The 21,113-nt window shown below is 32.1% G+C and overlaps 1 protein-coding gene across 3 annotated transcripts in view; it reads left to right on the forward strand.

Moving 5' to 3' along the window:
• The window catches only part of Cdep (Chondrocyte-derived ezrin-like domain containing protein), a 295,887-nt gene that overhangs the window by 74,712 nt on the left and 200,062 nt on the right, over positions 1–21,113 (forward strand). For all 3 annotated transcript variants that reach the window (XM_085807133.1, XM_085807131.1, XM_085807132.1), the window contains 3 exons: positions 1,973–2,096; positions 13,594–13,681; positions 17,087–17,242. In XM_085807133.1, the coding sequence (XP_085663259.1) occupies positions 1,973–2,096; positions 13,594–13,681; positions 17,087–17,242 (368 nt within the window). The remainder of the gene's footprint in view (positions 1–1,972; positions 2,097–13,593; positions 13,682–17,086; positions 17,243–21,113) is intronic.

Consider the following 21,113-nt stretch of genomic DNA (forward strand, 5'->3'; position numbering starts at 1 on the left):
GTTTCAGACTGAAATTGTAAAACTACTGTTGTTTCTTTGACACAAAATTTATATTTATGCTCTTGTGATTTGTCTGAATAACAGTACTATCACGGTAAACTTCCGTGTGTGAAGTTCACTTCAACATAAACAGATATATATGGAAATAAAGACAGACAGAACTGTTAAGAATGGAAAAAAAAGTGCTTGTACATGTATATAAGTACGTAGGAATTTATATTTGTTTATGGAAATGTATAACTACATATCCATGTAGTATGTATGTCTGCACTGATATATATGGTATAAGTGCAGATATGCACATAAAGTGGAAAGCATGCATATCCTTAAATGGGAATAACGTGTATACAGACACGTACATGTAGACACACAGGCACACATATGCATTTATATATATGTGGTTGCATGTGGATTTATGAATAAGTGTATTAAACATACAGATATATGTATGTGTATATATTTCATCATCAAGCTCTTGAAGAAGTTTTCGTATTTCTTTTTCAGTCAAACCTCTTTTCCTTTTTGGCTCCTAAAAAACTTACGAAAATATGCAATATTCTAAAACAATGCAAGGCTCTGTTTATAATTTACAAACGCAGTTATCGCGAATTCTGTAGCTATGTAGCTACAGGAACTAAAAGGGAAAAATTGGGAAAAACCGGATTCTTAACACAAAGACCTTTGAAATAGATACTAAGTGGTTAATACTCCAGGGCTGTCAAATTTGACATTTCACCCCACTCTTTCAGCTTGAAAAAGGGGGGAAAAAGACATGCCCACGAAAGTGGACAATCCCGTCCTTTCAAACAGAGGACTCTATGGCCACTATAATGGCCATTCCATCTTTAAAAGTTTAAAAATATTAACTTATCTGAAAATTTTAACTTGTACTGTTCATCTGTAACATATCTACAGTGCAGAAAGATTTTAAAACTGGGTAAGTTCAGGATACATAGAAGTTACTGAGAGAATTTTAGATTTTGATTTCCTAGTTTTCCTTCAGTGAATTATAAGCTGGGGTTTTGTAGATGCTGTGTTGAGTTCCTTATGATTTTGTTGAATTCAAGAAATGTTTCATATAGATTATTGCTCTCCTGTTGCAAGACAGCTATTCCTGAATATTTTATTTCCTAAGAGTTAATTTCATGACTATGTATGTTGTTTTTATTTTCCTGCTAAAGGACTTGGGAATCTTTTTCAATTAATGAATCAGACTGCTTGAAAAGTTTTCTTAAGATGGCAATAAATATCATTGTAACTGTGAAGTTTTGCACATTTACTTTTAGTCATTTTAATTCATGGCCCACAAGCGGCCAAGCGGTAAAGTCGCTGAACACTGGTAGTTCGGTTCGAGGTTCGAATCCCGCAAACGGGCTGGCTGCATCGGCGTTTTCGTGGTTTTCCCCATGTGTAATGTGTATACGAGCCAGTTTCCCTTAGAAAGTCCTCCATGAAGGCATCCCTTCTCTTAGGCAGATAGCCCTCGAGGCTTTGCCATACTCACAAAACACATTTTAATTCATGTCAAGACGTAAATACTTATGCATGATTTGTATGTATGGGATGTACTTTACAATGTAAAATGCATCATTGAAAGAAATACATTGTACATAATGTTGTAATATTTTTGTTTGAAGTCCTGTTCAATGAAAATTTACTACATAACCTTCCTCAGCCACACAATGAAGAAAGTGTTATTTGAACTTCTAACAATTGTTATTCAGTATGTTTCTTTTACATTAATATATTAAAATTTTGAAAGAATTTATTTAGCTTTGTGTTGTTAACAATTCAAGTTTGTTAACAATCTGTCGTAACAAGAAAAATGAGATTTTATATAAATAATCCCAGTGATTAGTAAAGTGTGTTAAAATGATCCACAAGCTTTAAAAATTCAGTGTATGTGTCTAAAACAGTTTTTGAATATTAATCTAAAATTGATACCATAATAAGTATTTTTATCTTTCGGCAGCTGAATGTGGTGATTTTGTGTCTGAAGATTATCCTGATCATACTTATGTCTCATCATTCAAGTTTGTTCCTCATCAAGATGCAGAATTTCAACACAAAATCATGGAAAACCATAAAAAGCATATGTAAGTTGTATGATTATATTTCATTAAGAGTTAATCTGCGTATTTGAATCTAAATACAGATGGAGGACAAAATAATAGGAACACCAGTGAAATAATGGAAAATCTTTATGAATAGGGGGTTGGACCCCCTTTGACTGAAGTACAGATTCAGTGCGACATAGGATAGGTGCATAAAGGTCATGGACAATATTTAAAGGAATATTACGCCATTCCTCCTGCAGAGTGGTCTCTAATTCCGAAAGTCCGGATGGAGGTGGAAATCGGGAACGTTTGGACTCCAAATATGCCCATAAATGTTCAATAATATTCAAATCCGGAGACTGAGGGGGCCAAATGAGATGTTCAATTGCATCGTCATGCTCTTCAAACCATTCTTGAACACACCTAGCAATATAGATAGGCACATTGTCTTCTTGAAAAAGTGGTCGCTAACCAGGGAATACAGTCTCTACAAAAGGATGGACAAGATCCCCTAGAATGCTTAGATAGTGATTGGATGTGATCCTCCCATGCAGAATAACAAGTGGCCCAAGATCGTGCCAAGATATCGCACCCCATACCATAATGGCGCCACCACATGCTTCAGAGTCGGCAAGAGGCATTCAGGATGAAACACATCTTTGGGCGTTCCCCAGACATAAACGCATCTGGTCGTCTGAAATAGGGTGAATGACGATTCATCTGACCATATTGCGTGTTGCCACTGCTGTGGGAGCCAGCCTTTGTGATCTCTGCACCATTGGCATCGCTTGAAAGCATTAGTTGCTGTCACCAAGGATTTACAAATTGCCACTCTGCCATAAATGTTCGCAGCATGAAGTTCCCTTTTGACAGTTTTTGTTGAAATGGGATCCTAGAGATGACTATTCATTTTGGATGCTATCTCTGATAACGATTGCTTGTGCTTTCGGGCTACTATGCATTTCAAGACCCATCTATCCTTATCAGTCAGCTTTGACTTTCGGCCACTTCTGTGCTTTGAAGACATCATCTTACCCTCTTTCATGTATGCTGCCATATCGGCTGATACCCTACTCCTCGCACACCCCACAAGGTTTGCTGTTTTCGTAACCGATACTCCACTTAAACGTGCTCTATCATTCCTGTTTGGAACTCTGACAGGTCTGACATTTCAACTTCTCACAGACAGTTCGATCGAAGCATGCAAGGCAGGTAACTCCTGTTGAGAGACTGATACCTTCCTCTTCACGCTCATTAGGTGGTAGACTTCTGTTGCAGGTGTGAAATATATCGTACTTTTTCACAGGTGTTCGCATTATTTTGTCCTCCATCTGTATGTTCAATAATAAGTGTGATGCTGTGTATTCTTTGCAGAAATAGCTTCGGTTAAGCTATTAGAATTATTTGTTGTGATTTGTAGCCCATTTTAAGTTGTACTAATTTTGAGAAAATAACTTGAGTCCTTTTTTTTTTTTTTTTTTTTTTTTTTAAATCCCTTTGCCTGAATTTTGATGTAACTTGCTAGATCATGAAAGGACCTCTATAGGAGCCCATATTTATTCGTTGGAGAAAAAAGGAATTTATCTTTTATTATTTAATATAATATATGAGTTTAAAAGGTCCATGTTGCTATGGTGATATGCACAGAGAATGTAAGCAAGATCTTTTGTAGGTATATCCCGTTCACGACAGGCATCTCGGTTACCGTAGCATGTTCTTGGGATGGCGCGTTAACCGGATGCGTCGTCATGTGGGACGGTCAGTTCGCGCAGCTAAGCCTAACTTTGGAAAAAAATTCCTATAAATTAAATTTTTCATCCAATTGTTCCAATTTTTGGTACATTATGAGAACATTTAGGTAGTTGTCAGAATTAATTTTTAAACTTTATTGTTATATTTTTCTTTAAAATTTTATAAAATACTCATTTTAGAATAATATAATTTTTCCTTTATCCCACAATTAAATATATATGGAAAAATATCCAAACAATTACAGATTTTATTTAACGCAACACATAATTAAAATTAAAAAATATTAAAACTGTCTTTCATAAAAATTCAATGTGCAATCTACAAAAAGGAAGCAATAAGACAGTGTATGATATTCTATGAAACATGGGTGTATGCGAAGTCCAATGCTGCAAATGTCGCAGGAATAGAATATCAGCAAATTTAACTCATTTAGCATTTGTGTAATATCATCACTCAGTCAGTCCCTCTCCTGGATTCGAACCCAAGCCCTTCGATTCCGCATCCTAAACACTATAGTGTCTAGGCGGCTACCTTATCTATTGGAGAGTCTTTAAGAAACACTGCGTCTAGTATTTTGTTGAGTACAACAGCTGTTGCATTTTCTTCTGAAATGTGTTTTTGGGAGAGGTGTTAGGTGGTTGATATGTTTTACTTATGACCAATATATAAAGTTGGCTATAAGTCTTTTGTTCTTATTGCAAAACATTTTCCAGCTTTTCATTTTTGCTCATGTTATCTCCTTTTTGTACGATGCTAACTGTGCTAGTCTGGTAGCGCTTTCGTTTTGCCACTCAATGCCGGAAAAATCTAAGAGTAATAAAAAAAGTCTCTAATGATAGAACATCTACTCCACTATGCGGGATAAAAACAATAAAAATAAAAAAATAAATTAAAAAGTATTCCAGAGCATCGAGAACATGTTTATTTGTTTATATGAAATGACGCAGTAGGAGCCATCACGTTACTCAACACTAACAAATTAGCATTTGTGTATATTCTTCTACGTTCAGATACCTATATCACAAAAATAAAAATAAAAAGTACCTCAAAGCATTGAGAACATGTGCATTTGTTTATATCAAACGATGCAGTTAAAAAGACATTACATTGCTCAACACCCACCCATGAATCTCCCTCTCATTCCAAAACAAAATACCAAAAATAAAAAACATTGCATAGGAATGAAGGTACACATACTTAACTTTTGATATATTTCCCCATAACAGACATCTAGCTACATCTAGCAGCAACAAAAAATACTAATTAAACGTTCTATCTAAAAAGTCAAATATTGTACGCCCTCCCATAGAGTGAACTAAATGGCGATTCAAATGTGACACACCCGGCCGTGAGGTAATGTTCGCTGCTGATACACATATGACACGCCCATACTGAAAGGTTTAAAGGAAATGGTTTTCTTCATAGACCTCTTCTGTTTTTCTCAGTAATACACAACATACAATATAACCATAATAGAGATAATTACGGATAAATAGACTGATTAGATTAAGAACAGGAACAAAAATTTTGAAAAAAAAAAAAAGTTTATTAAATTTTTGTTTAATTATTTTTGTATTATTATTATTTCTGATTTTATGAATACAAACAAGTTTTTAGAAATAAAATCACAAATTCTTATTGCACATAGTTAGATTTAATTAATGTGATGGCAGCACTTGATTTATTGATGCAGTTTTTTTTAATTTTTGACATAAAGTTCCTTTGTTTAATTATCTGCCCTTCTTTTTAAATCACTTATACTAACTATAGAGCTTGATCTTAATATCTGGTTTCTTATGGACTTAGTGAAGCGATTTAACAAGGCTGTTTTTCTGCAGTCTTGCAAGGTCTGTTAAAACAAATTTTTATATCAAATTGTGATGTGTGAAAGGATGAAATTTCTGTAGTTACAGGAAATGAAATTGGTTTATTCATCTCCTTTGAAAACAGCAAATGTATATTTGCAGCGAAAGAAGATTATGTAGACAGATTTTCAGAGGAATAATTTGTTACGTGTTTCTTCAACCAGGTAAAACTGTAAAAATAAGCATTATTTTGAATCTTATGACCAATTAAAGAAGATTAAAAAGGTAATGACAATGCTGTTGTAGGAGAATAATTTTCCCACAAAGATAGCACCATACCTCATGGGTGTTGCAAATATTACACAAATGAAGTTATACAGAAATGAAGTTAGGCTTGGAAATTGTCGTTCATCCTCCATATTTCTGATACTGTCCTACTACTGTCTTACTAATAATCTGTTTCACTTATTAGCAAATCAGTTAAGTGATGAAATGCCATTCATTTCCCAAAATGGGGGGGGGGGGGGGAATTAGACTTTGTAGAAATCTTGAAAAGGCAAATGTCAAACATTAAGAAATTGGTAGGCAGAAATTTGCTATAAATTGATAAAAGGTTGGTGTAGATGAAGAAGTTGTATTATCAATGAAATGCAATTTTTTTTTTTTTTTTTTTTTTGTAAAAATTGCTATTTCCTACTTATTGGTTATAAATGACAAACCATTCCTAGCAACCCAGTATTTGACTGTACCATAGATGCTGATATATTATAAAGCAATCTTGATGCATTATCTATAGAACACTAGTGAGCAAATAAGTTTAATAATTAGAGATGGAATATATTAATTTCATGCATTTACCAGAATATGAAGTATTATTGACTTTTAAAACATACACTACAGGTAAAACTTCTGTATGTAAAATGTTCTTATGAGAAAATTAAACATTATTGGAATGGTAGTTAGCAGAGGCAGCTACCATATGGATGGGCTTTATTTAAGGTTTAAATGTTTCATTGAAGATTTTAATGTCTGATCGTATCTCTGCAGAGGAGTAGTATATGAAATTCGTAATCGCCAAAGTACTCTCCTGTTGGCAGTGGCAGAAGCTATGTGAGGCATTTGGATGCTGTTCACAAGATGCTTGCAGTGTGAAGTTATGTTGTCACCAATTAGATCCACTAGACATGCAATCAGTGATAGAAAACTTTATATTTCACTTGTGATTCTTGAAAATCTTGTTCAGAGGTTTGAGTCTGATGGTATTAAATACACAGATGAGTAACTAAAACCATAATTGAGGTAAATTTTTTTTGGATGTGTTTGTGTTAAAGATGCAAGCAATATTGATGCCCATTGATTTAATAACTGCCATTGTATACAGCACTCATATTCTGATTAATGTATGCAATATGCATGCTATATTTTTTAGCTTGTTCTATTATTTCAGCATATCATATTATCTATTTTATACTTATTGCTTTATGTAATTTAATTTTTATTGTAAAGAAATTGACGGATTGTGGTCAGTGAAATGTGTATATGTGCTTAAGTAAGCAACATAATTCTTTGTGTTATATTAAATGATTTAACTTTTTCGTATTTAAAAGTGCAAGTTAGTAAAGGCTGAATGCATTTTTCTATATTAAAATATGTATTTGCATATTATGCTACCCCTGAGAATATTGACTAGTGACTGGATTTTAATACTAGCTGAAAATTTTCAGTGATAGCTAGGATAGCAACTGTATTTGTTTTCTTGTATGATACAATCTGTACTTTAAAATATGGGAAGGCAGACTCTAGCCACAAATGATTTCAAGGTGGAAAATTGTGATAAATATTATTTAATCATAGTGATTATTTAATTAGATCTTTTGCTTTGCAGGGTAATGTATGCCAAACAGCTTTCTACAGAAAAATATATGCACCAACATTGAATATTAGCTACTGTTTAATTAATTTTTTTTCCCTTAGCTCTCGTAATATTGTTCCTATTTTCAAGGTAAGTATTATCAGAGAAAAGTGCACAAAATATATTATTTTCGTTACTTTTTTGTTTATACAGGGTTATAAAAAAACTGTCCTAGTATATTAACCTCTGGCAGCCTATCTACTCAATCAGTTGAAATGAAAACTCCAATATTGTGAAGATTTAAAACAATAGATCGCTTATGGTTACAGTGAAAAAATTTTGAAATTTTTGAATGGCAACACCCAATTTTTTTCATGCACAAATTTATCAAAATTTTGAAATTTTTTCACTGCAACCGGAAACAATAGAGCTTTATTATTATTTCCTTATACAAAGTAAAGGAAGTACTGTAATCACAAAAAATTCTGGGTATCATATTTCAATATCCATTTTTGACCGCTACTGAATGCAATTTAATGATGCTTTTGCGTGACACCTTTTTGTAAGGACAGAATAAAGGACTCTTTTCCCCAAGCGTAATATAAAACGGATTTAAAACGGATTCAGAAGAGATTTTTTTCCATGGCATCTGTACGTATGTATGTATCTATCTTGCATAACTCAAAAAGCCTCAAAGTAGTCTCAGAATGTTGAAATTTTTTGTGTAGGACTGCTATAATATGTAACTGTGCACCTCCCTTTTTGATTGGAATCGGCCACACCAAAAGTACCGGGTGATCAAAAAGTCAGTATAAATTTGAAAACTTAATAAATCACGGAATAATGTAGATAGAGAGGTAAAAATTGACGCACATACTTAGAATAACATAGGGTTTTATTAGAAAAGCAATAATCTGATCAGAAAAGCGATAATTAGCATAACAAATTAAGACAAAGCAAAGATAATGTTCTTTACAGGAAATCCTCAATATGTTCAACATCATTCCTCAACAATAGCTGTAGTCGAGGGATAATGTTGTGAACGGCACTGTAAAGCATGTCCGGAGTTATGTTGAGGCATTGGCGTCGGATGTTGTCTTTCAGCATCCCTAGAGATGTCGGTCGATCTTGATACACTTGCGACTTCAGGTAACCCCAAAGCCAATAATCGCATGGACTGAGGTCTGGGGACCTGGGAGGCCAAGCATGACGAAAGTGGCGGCTGAGCACACGATCATCACCAAACGACGCGCGCAAGAGATCTTTCACGCGTCTAGCAATATGGGGTGGAGCACCATCCTGCATAAAAACATACGTTCCAGCAGGTGTTTATCAGCCAGGCTGGGGACGATGCGATTCTGTAACATATGGGCGTACCTCTCACTCGTCACGGTAGCAGTTACAAAACCAGAATCACGCATTTCCTCGAAGAAAAAAGGCCCGATAACAGTAATCTGTCGGACATTTTTTGAACTTTTTTTTGGTTCTAATAAAACCCCATGTCATTCTAAGTATGTGTGTCAATTTTTACCTCTCTATCTACATTATTCCGTGATTTATTAAGTTTTCAAATTTATACTGACTTTTTGATCACCCTGTATATATATATATATATATATATATATATATATACACACAAGATATAGCAAAGTATGATAGCTGCATTAAGAATAATTGGTGACCTCAAAATTAAATATTCTTGATTTGGTGCTCTTTCCCTAAATTCATCTGTTCTCCCAAATTTATGATATTTCCATGTTATATAACACAGCTTGAAAAAGTTAACTAAAACTAAAATTAACCAATCATACATTGTCTCTACAATTTTGTATACTCTGGTATAGATACCGCTGGTGAGTTAGTCATTCTTATCCTAGCTTCGCCACTGCTAAGATATCCCCGCCACTCTGCTTGTTTGTCTAAAATGATGTCGCTCCCTTAACCTGTGTATATAAATTATTGTAATCCATTAGAATTGTAAGAAATTATTGTAATCCATTATGATTAGATAAATATCTACTAAGATGGCTTCATATGAGTGAAAATAAAGATTGGCACATCTTCAAAATTCATTTTTGTTGGCATCGCCTGTTTACCTTTCCATTCAGCCCTGATGACTATGCATTATAATATCACACACACACATATATATGTATATATACCCACTCTGTTACTGGGCTCTGTGAGATGAGTTGTTTTATTCTTATATGTTGGTAAATTGCACATTTTTTGCTTTAAAGGTAATTGAATTATGTGGTTTTTATGTTCCGGTTAAAGTTTTTATGCCTTTAGTTAATCTGCATGGAATAGTTGTAGAATTATCAGCAATTTAAAAGCAACCATATCTTTTACATTTGAAACTTAGCGGAATCGTCAATAAAGTCAGTTGCTACACCTTCAGTGTCTTTTTGCCGAGTGGTACCAAAAGGAAACTTAGTTTTGTGCACCGAAAAACCTGCCTTTTTACCTGCTGGCCGAATTGCTTGTTTTTGCACTGACACTCTGATTTTAATTGTAAAATTTTTTTTATTGTTTTAACTGTATTTTGTGTTTTATGTTTTTCTGTATTTTAAAAATTTTATGAAGATGGTTTGTGTTTTTATTATTTTTTCCATGCTGCAAAGTGAGAAATTAATTAATGAATGAAATGTTGAAGAATTAATTGAATGAGAAATATATCTGTAATGAAATTCGAGGAAATAAGTATTTCATATTAGCAACAAATATTGTCGCCTGTCTGTTTCGGATAGAGGAGAATGTTTATGAGCATGCACATTAGGTAAGCGGCTCTGAATCGTCTGTGTAAAACTGTTTCTTTTTATTTGTTTAATTTCTTTTATATATCGCTTTAGATTTATTATAGTATTTGAATAGAACATGTGGCAACAATTAGACAATTCTTCATATGATTTAAGTTTTGTGTATTCTGAGTTATAAAATAAATTAGATGTAATGCTGTTAAGTGAACCTAGCGCCAGAGTGTTACTGTGGTAAATAAATATAGTGAATTTTTTAAAGAGTGCGTTTATTGTAGTTTATGCGCTATTGACGAAGTAGATAAATTCAGTTCAATAAGTTTAAATTAAATGCAGGGGAAAATGCGTATAATTTAATATTCCGTACAAAAAAGTCATGTGGTGTACACATCAGATTTTTTTTTTTTTAAATCATCACAATCTCAAGTGTACCCTCAAATAACAGTACATGAAATTTTGCTTCGATTGGTTGAACAGGTAGGCCACTAGGGGTTCATATATATTGGGGAAGTTTTTTTATGACTACCTTTTATAACGGAAGAGATATATTTCTTATGTTTAGAAACATGTTATTGCAGCTGAAGAGAGCTGATGTTAAAAGTATATTTTCTTGCTGGGTAGTGTACGTTGCTGCACATATCTGTCTAGAGAAAATTGTTTGGCACAAATTGTCATGTTACTAAATGGATTCAGTTACTTTTTGGGTTACCTTAATTGAATTGAATTCTGAATCATTTGTGAGAGTCAGAAATTCTCCATTGTGTCTAGGATTGTTGATCTGATTTCAGATCAGGCTGTAAAAAATTAAAGAATTAAAAACAAAAAATGTTTCTTTCCTTCTTAAACATATTAAATGGTTATCGTACATTGAAGATTTTTAATGTATTTTAATTATATCGCTAATTAGGTAACATTAAGAAGCATAACATATGTTTTTATGTAAACTATGCAATAATCGATAAGTAAAGTAATATAATTCGTACATAGTGTTATTAATTAGCAACATAAGAAACAATATGATAGCTGCTTTGTAAGATTAGTTAATATCTTTGCAATTAGTAAATTGTAAATCACTTTAATCAAATGCAATATACACACATGTGCATTCTAGGAAATAAAAAATATTTTCTTGTCATACTTTTTATGAAATGAATATTTTTGAAAATATGAATGAATATTTTTGAAAACATAATATGAATGAATATGAATTCTTTTATGAATATTTTTGAAAACATAAATAAAAAATCTGAATAAATATAACCATTAAAATGGTACTTATAATTTTTTCAAAACATTTTATCACATATTTGCATTATTATCATTTTTATTGAGCTCTTAGACAAAAAACATTTTTTCTGCCTCTTCACTCTTGATTTCACAGTATGTTGAGTGCAATTCCAGAAGAAGAAAACAATTTTTCAATCTCTACTGCTTAAAGTTCTCGCTTTCATGTCAATTCAGTGACATCCAGTTCTTTTTTCCTTTTGCATTCTTTCACAAGGTTGATTTCTGCTTCTTAAATGTGATCATTCATTCAACTCATTTTCAAAATGGGTTTCATAGAACAATGGAGTATGAATTATAAATTTCAATATAATGCTGAAAAAAGCGTCTTCATTGCTAGTAAAGCTTGAACTTTGTATTTTGGTGATCAAATATGTGCTAAACAATGTGCTTTTGACAGTGCTTGTTTGTATCGTATTTTAAATAATTTTATGTGTGTTAAGATTTTCCAGCAGTTTTCAACATTCTTTCCAAATTTTAACAGCTTCAGCAGTGCTGCAGTTTTTCTTTCAAATTTTATCCAAAGCATCTGAAACTGGCTTTGAATAAAGTAAGAGGTCTTTTACATTTCATTTGATTGCCATATTAAGAGCTTCCAGACTGACTATTTTTGTCTATTACATCTCAGTTCTCTTCTGCAAGTTCCATGAAAATTGGCCAGATCTTTAATGCTAATTGGCCACATTTAATACAGCTTTCAAGGGAGTTAGTTACATACTGAATTCGAACATATTTCAGACAGTATATTTAAATCTGTATCATAGCATGTATTAAATTTGGATTAAGTAGGGGGGTGATTTCAAAAATATTTTATGATTTGAATAACATGCTGAGTAACATTTGATATATTTAAAGTTGTGATCAGTAAGTGAATTATACATGCTGAACAACTGTGAGATATAATCTGAAAATTATATTACTTTTTCTCGTTTTTTCCATATTTGCTGTATTATCAGTTACAAAACTGCAAATTTTACATTTAAATTTGTGGTTAACTTTAATGGTTTTAAGAGCAAGGATAAGTAAATTTTTATTTGTATGTCATTTTAATGATGAATCAATAAGTTTCACTATTGAATGCTTCAATCTATTGTAATAGATTAATGAATAATTGTGGATATTAGACAAACCCTCTGCCATCTTACATGCTGTTTAATTAGCTAATGCATTGCTGTATTTTTTATATTTATTCTTCATATGTATCATTTAATAATTTTCAGTTTTAAATGGAGGCAGCATCTTCACTAATTTTTTGAAATGAGGGTGTCTTTTGCACTACAAAATGATACATTTGAGATATAAAAAGTTTGTGTACTGAAGGATTTATTGTAGATTTTTGAGATGATGATTTTTGTAATATATTTGCATAAATCATACATCCATCATCAGATTTTTGCCTGAAACTATATGGAGATGGAAGTGATACGGTTTCTTGTATTGTACTAGTATGGTTTGTTTAAAATATTTTAAACAAATTTAGTTTTAGTTCTTTAAATGCTTTTATTTTTGGTATTCAGTGATTAAAATATTTATAAAAGATGGATCTTTGATTTTAACACATTCTGATCATTAAGAAAACTGATTAACATCATGATTTAAATCATTAATTTTATTCAGCTGGTTAAAATTATTAACACTCTGTTTCCAAAACAAAACTATGTTGTAGCCATTTTTGCTCTTTTTTTTAGTAGTATGATTTTGTGTTGGTGAGAATGACTTGCATCATTATCTGTTAATTGCAAATTCTAAACTTTAATCTTTTTTTACCAACTGAATGAGCAAGTGAATATAAATTATCATCTAATGAAATCTGCAAGAGAACCTAATTATACATATAAAGGGTTGCTGGAAATATAGTTCACTTCATCATAAAGTACACATTTGTTGATGTAAAATCAGGATTTGACTGCATGAGTATTTCTGGAGAAGAGGTAATAAATATTTGTGTGAAGGCATTGCAATTGTTAGTAAAATAATTTTCTTGTTTTTTAAAATCCTTAATTCATGATACTACTGTTCATAAAGAGTTCATGATGATAATAATTGTATTCAGATCTAGTTTCTATTAGATGGTTTTTATTCACTAGTGGACAGTCACCAGCTGAAGCTGATCTCAATTTGTTGGAGACTGCCAGGCGATGTGAGCTGTATGGGATAAAAATGACTCCTGCGAAGGTGAGGTTATATTGTAATGAAATGTATTTGTGTTTTTTAATATGTTGTGTATTGCATTTTATGTTGTATTTGCTTTATTTATTTATTATTGTTTTTTGGTGGTAATTTTGTTTGTTGCTTATTTTGAGCACTGATTTGTGGTCATTTATTGCATTTTTAGCCCAAAGGGGCAATTTGCCCAGAAGGGCTATTAATTTCATTTTGGCATTTTGCATCGGTTCGCTTTTCAAATTGTCACCAAATATTAGAGTCCTGCATTTTATTTAAAGAAATTAAATAATGAAGAATCTTCATGAATGTATGTATGTTTCGCACACTGTTAAAAAACAACAGTACCTAGGGACATCAAATTTTGAATATCGTAGTCCTCAATACGAATATGGGCATCTAGAAGCCTAAATTTGGAATTTGTCTTGTTATCTATAATTCATATATTGTCAAACATTAAAAAAATTTTTATTAACAAACTGAACGATTTCAAAGTGAGTAAAGGGCAACAATGCATGGGAAAAAATTATCTCCAGCACATGAGACTGTGTATTGAAAATTATAAAGATATGCTTTTTTAAATATTTTGTGATATTGCTGTTGAATTTTATGGTTTAAGTGCAAAAGAACTAAATGATGCAAAAGAACGTGATATTTAATAAGGTAACTCACAAAATGGGAAAAAAAAAAAAAAACACCCATTTGGGCATAATATAAAATCTGAAATCTTTCAGATTTTTGCTTTCTATGCATTTAATTATTTTATTCTTTAGAGTGAAATTTGTAATTCTAAGGGAACTGATAATGAAATGTAAAAATAGGATAAGAAGAGCAGTTGTTTCCCCATATCTGTTGTTATGGCATTTATGGTTTCATTTATCTAGGATTTGCTGTGGCCAAGGAAAAGAAAGTCATTTTATCACAGTTTGGGACCAGAAATGCGGCAGATTTTGTTATAAATGGAAAATTATGAGATTTAAAGTGAAAAAAATTGGGGTGGAATAAATAAATTACAAAGAAAGCATCTAAAATAATTTCTTATCACATTTTAAACAAAGAACTTATTAATTTGTTTGCATAGTTGCCCATCCATGAAATTTTTGTAGTAGTTATTACTGGCAGGTCAGTGGCTTCCCTTATAAGATTCAGTTGGATGCCCTGAATATACCCAGCAAGTTGCAGTTTGTTCAATTTGCTTCCCCCTTTTTATGGCATAATGCTAACTCTTTTCCAGCTTTCATATCAGGTTTTACTTCCTGAATATAGGCATATAATTGTTTCTATCTAGCAACAAAGTTGTGTTTACAACAATTTTGCGACACTGGTGAAAATGCACCGAGAAAAATAACTGTGTTAATAATCTGAGCACAGGTATGTTTGCATTGACTTGAAACAATAAGCATTTATCACTAGTATTTTATAGTTTTATGCTTTTTGTTGTGATTGTTTACATTATAATAGTTTTAACTAGAAATGTAATTCAGTACAAAGTCTGAGATCTGGAATGGTCAGGACTTCTATTCCGTATTTCAGAAATTGCTAGATTTTAGATAATCAGTTTAAATCTAGTAAATTACATGTAAAAATTATCAAATATAAAAGTGTTAGATAAAAATTAGTTGTCTGTGAAATAATGAAGTTTTTATGGCTTTAATGGAATCAAAATTTACAAAAGAAACTCAATATATATATTTGTTTGTTTTGTTAAACATTTCTTTCAGTGTAAGTTGTTTACTAACATTGAAAGAATATACATATAAATTTTGCCCATGTAAATTTAAAATGAATGTACTTTCGTTTTAAATTTGGATAGACACAATTTTCCGAATTTCTACCATTCAAGAACTGTTTTTTTTCTTCCTTATCAAAAATTCTTGCTAATCTGTGAATTGAAATTTTTTCATTCTTAAAAAACCCTTTTTCAGTCTGTTCAGCGAGTGGCGATATTTTGTGGATTTAAAACCATTACAAATTTAACCATCCATCCATTAGTTGATTGATGATTGCGACTTTTGACATCGCAGTGAGAAATTTCTGTTACATTATGATTGATTGTCACTTCTCGGCATTTCTTCAGAAATTCCATTAATTGGAAAATTAAGCTTTTTGTTTTTGATATCAAGAAACATTCAAATTCATAACTATCAGCATCATCATAAAATATGGTAACTGAGCCATAAATTATGACATTCAAATTCATAACTATCAGCATCATCATAAAATATGGTAACTGAGCCATAAATTATGTGTGTTTTGAAATATTTGCATGCATGTCCTTTCATAACCTTACAGTTCTGTAAACAACAAACTGTTTTTTGAAATATTACAAAAATTTTTTAATGTTCTATAAATTTTTCTGAAAATTTTAGAAAGGTCAGCATACACAGCACTCTGATATACATTGGCTAAATGATGGATATACAGTTTAGAGGGAAGAGTAAGATTTAGACATTCTCTTTAACTGCAACTTTTAAGTGAGGTATGAGGATCTGTTATTAGGACAATATTTTCATCACCCGGTAAATTGACAGATTTTAAATGTTGCCAATTCTCAGGTAGGAAAGGGTTTTCAAGCCTTTTAGGAATCGAGTAGCTTACATTGTTAAACTAAGATAAAACTTTAGTTCAACACATCAGAACCACATTTAAAAAAATGGAATTTAAGTTAGCTGAGCTTTCACAAATGACCCGTCTGCTTCGTTGGCTGAATTTTGAATTGATGGCTTCAGCTCTTTGATCGTCTTGTATGGGTTTTCGTGTGTTTGCTATGCTCAGAACTATGGTCAAGATATACAAAATATTGAAAGGAAGGTCTGTTTTGGCACCTAGGCAATGGAAGTTGCTACCCCTGTAAAATTTAAATGTTACATAATGATGTCACAGATTACTTATGTATTATATTTAATGTTATAGTTTCAGTTTTTCTTTTTAATATTTGATTTCTTGAATAAAACATTTCCACTAATGTATCTTCTTTCTTTTGTTTTACTTTCTTGTTGAAAACTGAGAATTATTAAATTTTACCTTTGTATATTATTAACTATATTATTTCATATGTTATCTATCCTTCTGGTATTTAAGCCCACCAGCGGCCGAGCGGTAAAGTCGCTGAACACTGGTAGTTCGGTCCGAGGTTCGAATCCCGCGAACGGGCTGGCTGCATGGGCGTTTTCGTGGTTTTCCCCATGTGTAACGTGTATACGAGCCAGTTTCCCTTAGAAAGTCCTCCACGAAAGGCATCCCTCCCCTTAGGCAGATAGCCCTAGTATGCTTTGCCATAATTAAATACACCACACCACACCACCTTCTGGTATTTACATTGTATTTTTATAGTCTCAATGAAATAATTTTCTGATTTTAATAAATAAATCAGACTTTCCTCATAATGTTGTGTTTTAAATCTTGTGTTCATTTTAGGATAGTGAAGGAGTTCCTTTGAATCTTGCTGCTGCTCACATGGGTGTCTTGGTCTTCCAAAACTATACGAAGATAAATACCTTTTCTTGGGCTAAAATTAGAAAAATAAGTTTCAAACGACGGAAATTTCTTATTAAACTTCATCCTGAAGGTTATGTAAGTAATTTTCATATTTCTGACATTTTTTAGTTACTTGAAGTACAACAAGGTTCACATAATGTTGAGGAATTTTTAATTCTTTTTCATTTTTTGATTATATTTATGTTCCTTTAACATGAGTATTTATATTGAGTGTTTTATAAATAATGTAATCTGAATAAGAGTCTTGCAGTCATTCTTTCATTTCATTTTTAGTAATGTATTCTTTGGAGTAAATGATTAAACTGCAAAATGCTGAAAATAAATTTAACATTAGTTTCATGGTCACTTAATTAATATAAATAATAGATCTAACATGTGGCTGGAAAATAAAAATGAGTTTTGCTCTAACTCAATCCCTGTTGATATTGCATTTTTGAACCATTTTGTAATAAGATAAAAACACAAAATGCCCATTTCTGTATTTTATTGAAATGTTGTATAAAATAATAAATTGCAATTCAGCATACATTAAAAAACATCGCAAGCTATTTGAATTTTACATTGACATGCTTCTTTTACAATTGGATCTCAAGCTATATTTACTTATAAGTATACTGTTTTGAAATTTGTGTACATGTAAATAATGTTAGTGAAATTATATGTAAACTGTAGTATCTCGTGTACATGTAGTATGAAAAGCTTCAAAATAAGAAGTACTGCTGGAAAAATAGAGTTCAGAGGTAACTAATTTTATTACCAAATTTGACAAAAAACTGCCCAAAGTTGTCAAGCTTGGCAACCATTTAGTGATATTTTGGTTTGATCCCTGTATAACTAACTGGTCCGACACTTATATAACAGTTACTGTATCTGGCCCTAGTGTAACTATAACTGTGCATGCCTTCCTGCAATTTTGAGAAATTGATGGTACTGGAAATTTCTCGGTGGATAGAGGAAAACTATACAAAACCAGAGAGAGCATCAGTTTTCAGTTGAGTTCAGAGTACTGAGAGATCTGTCTGCCAGATTGATTTAGATGCACTTTGCATTGTCTTGCGTTCAACATTCTCAGTAGTTTGTAGTGGTAACTACTCATTGTGCTTTGTTGTACCGCGAGAAAAGCTGAGTGAGTACTGTGTGAAAAGTTCCAGAACTGTACAGAGTTTTTATTTATTTATTTTTTGAAAATAAATTTCATCAAGTTGTCTTGGTTCTGTGTGCATTCTATTTATTATGAACACGTACACATGTAGTAATTTTTTGCGTCAGAAGCAGGGTTCGTAGTGGTCCTTACAAGTGCTTATAAGTCCTTATATTTGAAAATAAAATATAAAGGTGCTTATAGGTGCTTACTTTTTCTTTAAAGCCCTTATTTTTTTTTTTGTTTTTAGTGCTTATTTTTTGCTTTTAGTACTTTTTTTTAATCTTTTGTTTTTAATGAACGCGCATTTTTTCCCCGTACCAAAGCCGAAACTAAATAAACAACTTTTTTTCCTTATATGCAACGTCAGATGGTGAATCATACTCCCTAAAATTGCTTTTCCCCCCTTCCTCTGCATTAAGGTCACCTATGGTGCGTGCGAGAGTACAGACAGGTGCACGTCGTTCTATTGGCCAAAGAATTGCGAAAACGTAGAAAATTCTGGTACATTCGGTATTCTTTTCCTCCCACACAAATACTACACACGTTTGAATTTCTATCAAGATTTTAATAAATTTGCATTCTCGTTCCGCGTGGTCAGTTCATATTCGTGTTTATTATGATCCTTATGCTTATATTATGAGCATATTTATGAATATTTATAATAATATAATTGCAGTAACTGCTGAAGTATAGATAAACTTCCAAAAATGGGTGTGTTTTTACACAGATTAGCTTTCTAAGGAATAATATTCGGAATGGCTTAAATAAAAGGAAAGTAATCGAATAGTCAAAATAATTTCATTTTCTTTGCCAATACGTTATACAGTACGGAGGTTGGGAGTTTCTCCGCAAAATCTCTAATATTGAAGCAGCAGACTTTTTTTTTGTCACTGTCCAATCTGGATTGAATAGGACTAAAAGTTTTTGCGGTCTACCCAACCCAAGCGAAGATTGATTCTATTCTGAAAATTTAATACAGTCTGTTGAAAATTAGAATCAGAAACACCCCAGATTAGTAAGTCTTTCTTTTCCTTTATTTAGTTCTTCTTTCTCCGAATACCGACAGGTGTTAATTCCAATTGCGTAATATCACATATGGAAGAATTATGCCGCACGTATCGCGCAATAAGGTTTGCGGTATTTTGCATTGATAATTAATTTTGATGTTCAGTCTGAGATTTGTTTCTGAACACTTAAAAAAGTTTTACTGTGCTTTCTAAGCAGAATATTTCTCAGTTCCGTTGGTTTTTATATGATGCACATATCGAAATGTCAAAATCATTTATTTAGCCTAAATTTAAATCTAAAGAACCTCCCCCACTCCTCTTTTTCCAGTTACTATCCGGAAAATTCGGGAATTTCCGAGTATGCTGGTTAGTTAAGCTTTTACTGTTAAAGGATGACTGACTGAAGCAATTTCCCGTCTTCTGATTTCAGAAATGTGCCTCTTTTTTACTTAAATTACTTTGCTTGGGATATATGTTAAGGGAAAACTGTTATGCAATGAAAATTTAGAAAATGTTCAGAATTTTGATTTAAGTTAAATTCTTTAAATATTAATATGAGTGGAAAAATAAATTGTATTTATTATTAGGTGCCAAACGAAATTAATATGGCTTATTAATGTACAATTAATATGGCTTATTATTATTTATTTTCTACATTTTCAACTGAAATATCATCATTAAATTTTGTAATATATTTTATTTCTGCAGAGTTTTTTTTTCTCTCATTGTAAAACTAATTCTGTAAATGGAACTGTCATTTAAAATTAAAAAAAAGTTAATTGTTTTCCATTGTTGAGGTAATGCTCATTCTCTTAATAAATATTGCGTTGCTCATATTTTAAATTACAAGTCTAATTTTTCTTTTAAAGTTATGCATTATGCAGTTGTGTATAATGTAATTAGACAGGTGCTTATTTTTTCCTTAAAATGTGCTTGAAAAGTGCTTATAGGTGCTTATTTTTTTAACTGAAATGTGGCTATGAACCCTGAGAAGTGAGATTGAATGCCGGTGACAAGAATAATGGAGAAGCATCTACAGCTGGTGACATCATTTGCTGCACTCCTAAAGGAAGTGAAAGTGAGGCAGGAAATGTTGGAAAGGCTGTCAAGTCTGTTAAAGAAGAGGTGGAATCAGGCCAAGTATCCATTAAAGAAAAATGAAAGTTATTCAAGAATAGGTTGAAGCAGGTCAAGTGGAAGTGAAAAGAGAAATTACTGCCATAATAGAAAACAATTTGGAGTCTATGAAAAGCAGAATAGACACAGTTGAAAATAAAAATTGGAGAAAGCAAAGAAAGAATGTCTGGTATTGAACAACAAATTGAATAGAGAGGTTCTGAAATTGAAGGAAAAAATTGATGGCAAAGTTTTTTGTTGCTTTTGCCAAGGAAGTTGACAACTTGAAGAAATGTATAGTGCAAGTTGGACACAGTTTTGGTGTCTTTAGATTTGTAATACATCTTCTTGACCCTCTCTAAAGGTATTCATGAATAATGGAAAGACCTCGTGACAGATGTGCATGGTTCAGTACTCTATATTGGCGGACACAAATAAATGGGATTCTGCAACTAATGCCTGCCATCTTGCTGCTTCTTTGACAGCAGATATCCTTCAAACTCTGCCTGGAAACCAGAGGCTAGACTTCGAAGCTGTACCCTTCATGTTGGAACTATGCTTTTGTGAGAAGTATTTTATAGCAGTGTCAGTTAAAATCTCGCCAACGGAAACATTCATGAAGCTCACTATGGATGCTGAAAGTCTTGTCTCGTTGCATCTTTTCTGACTTTACAACAGA

The sequence above is a fragment of the Stegodyphus dumicola genome, chromosome X1 (genome assembly GCF_044657685.1).
Source record: "Stegodyphus dumicola isolate Sdum_Otavi_A_Nest chromosome X1, ASM4465768v1".
NCBI lineage: Eukaryota > Metazoa > Arthropoda > Arachnida > Araneae > Eresidae > Stegodyphus > Stegodyphus dumicola.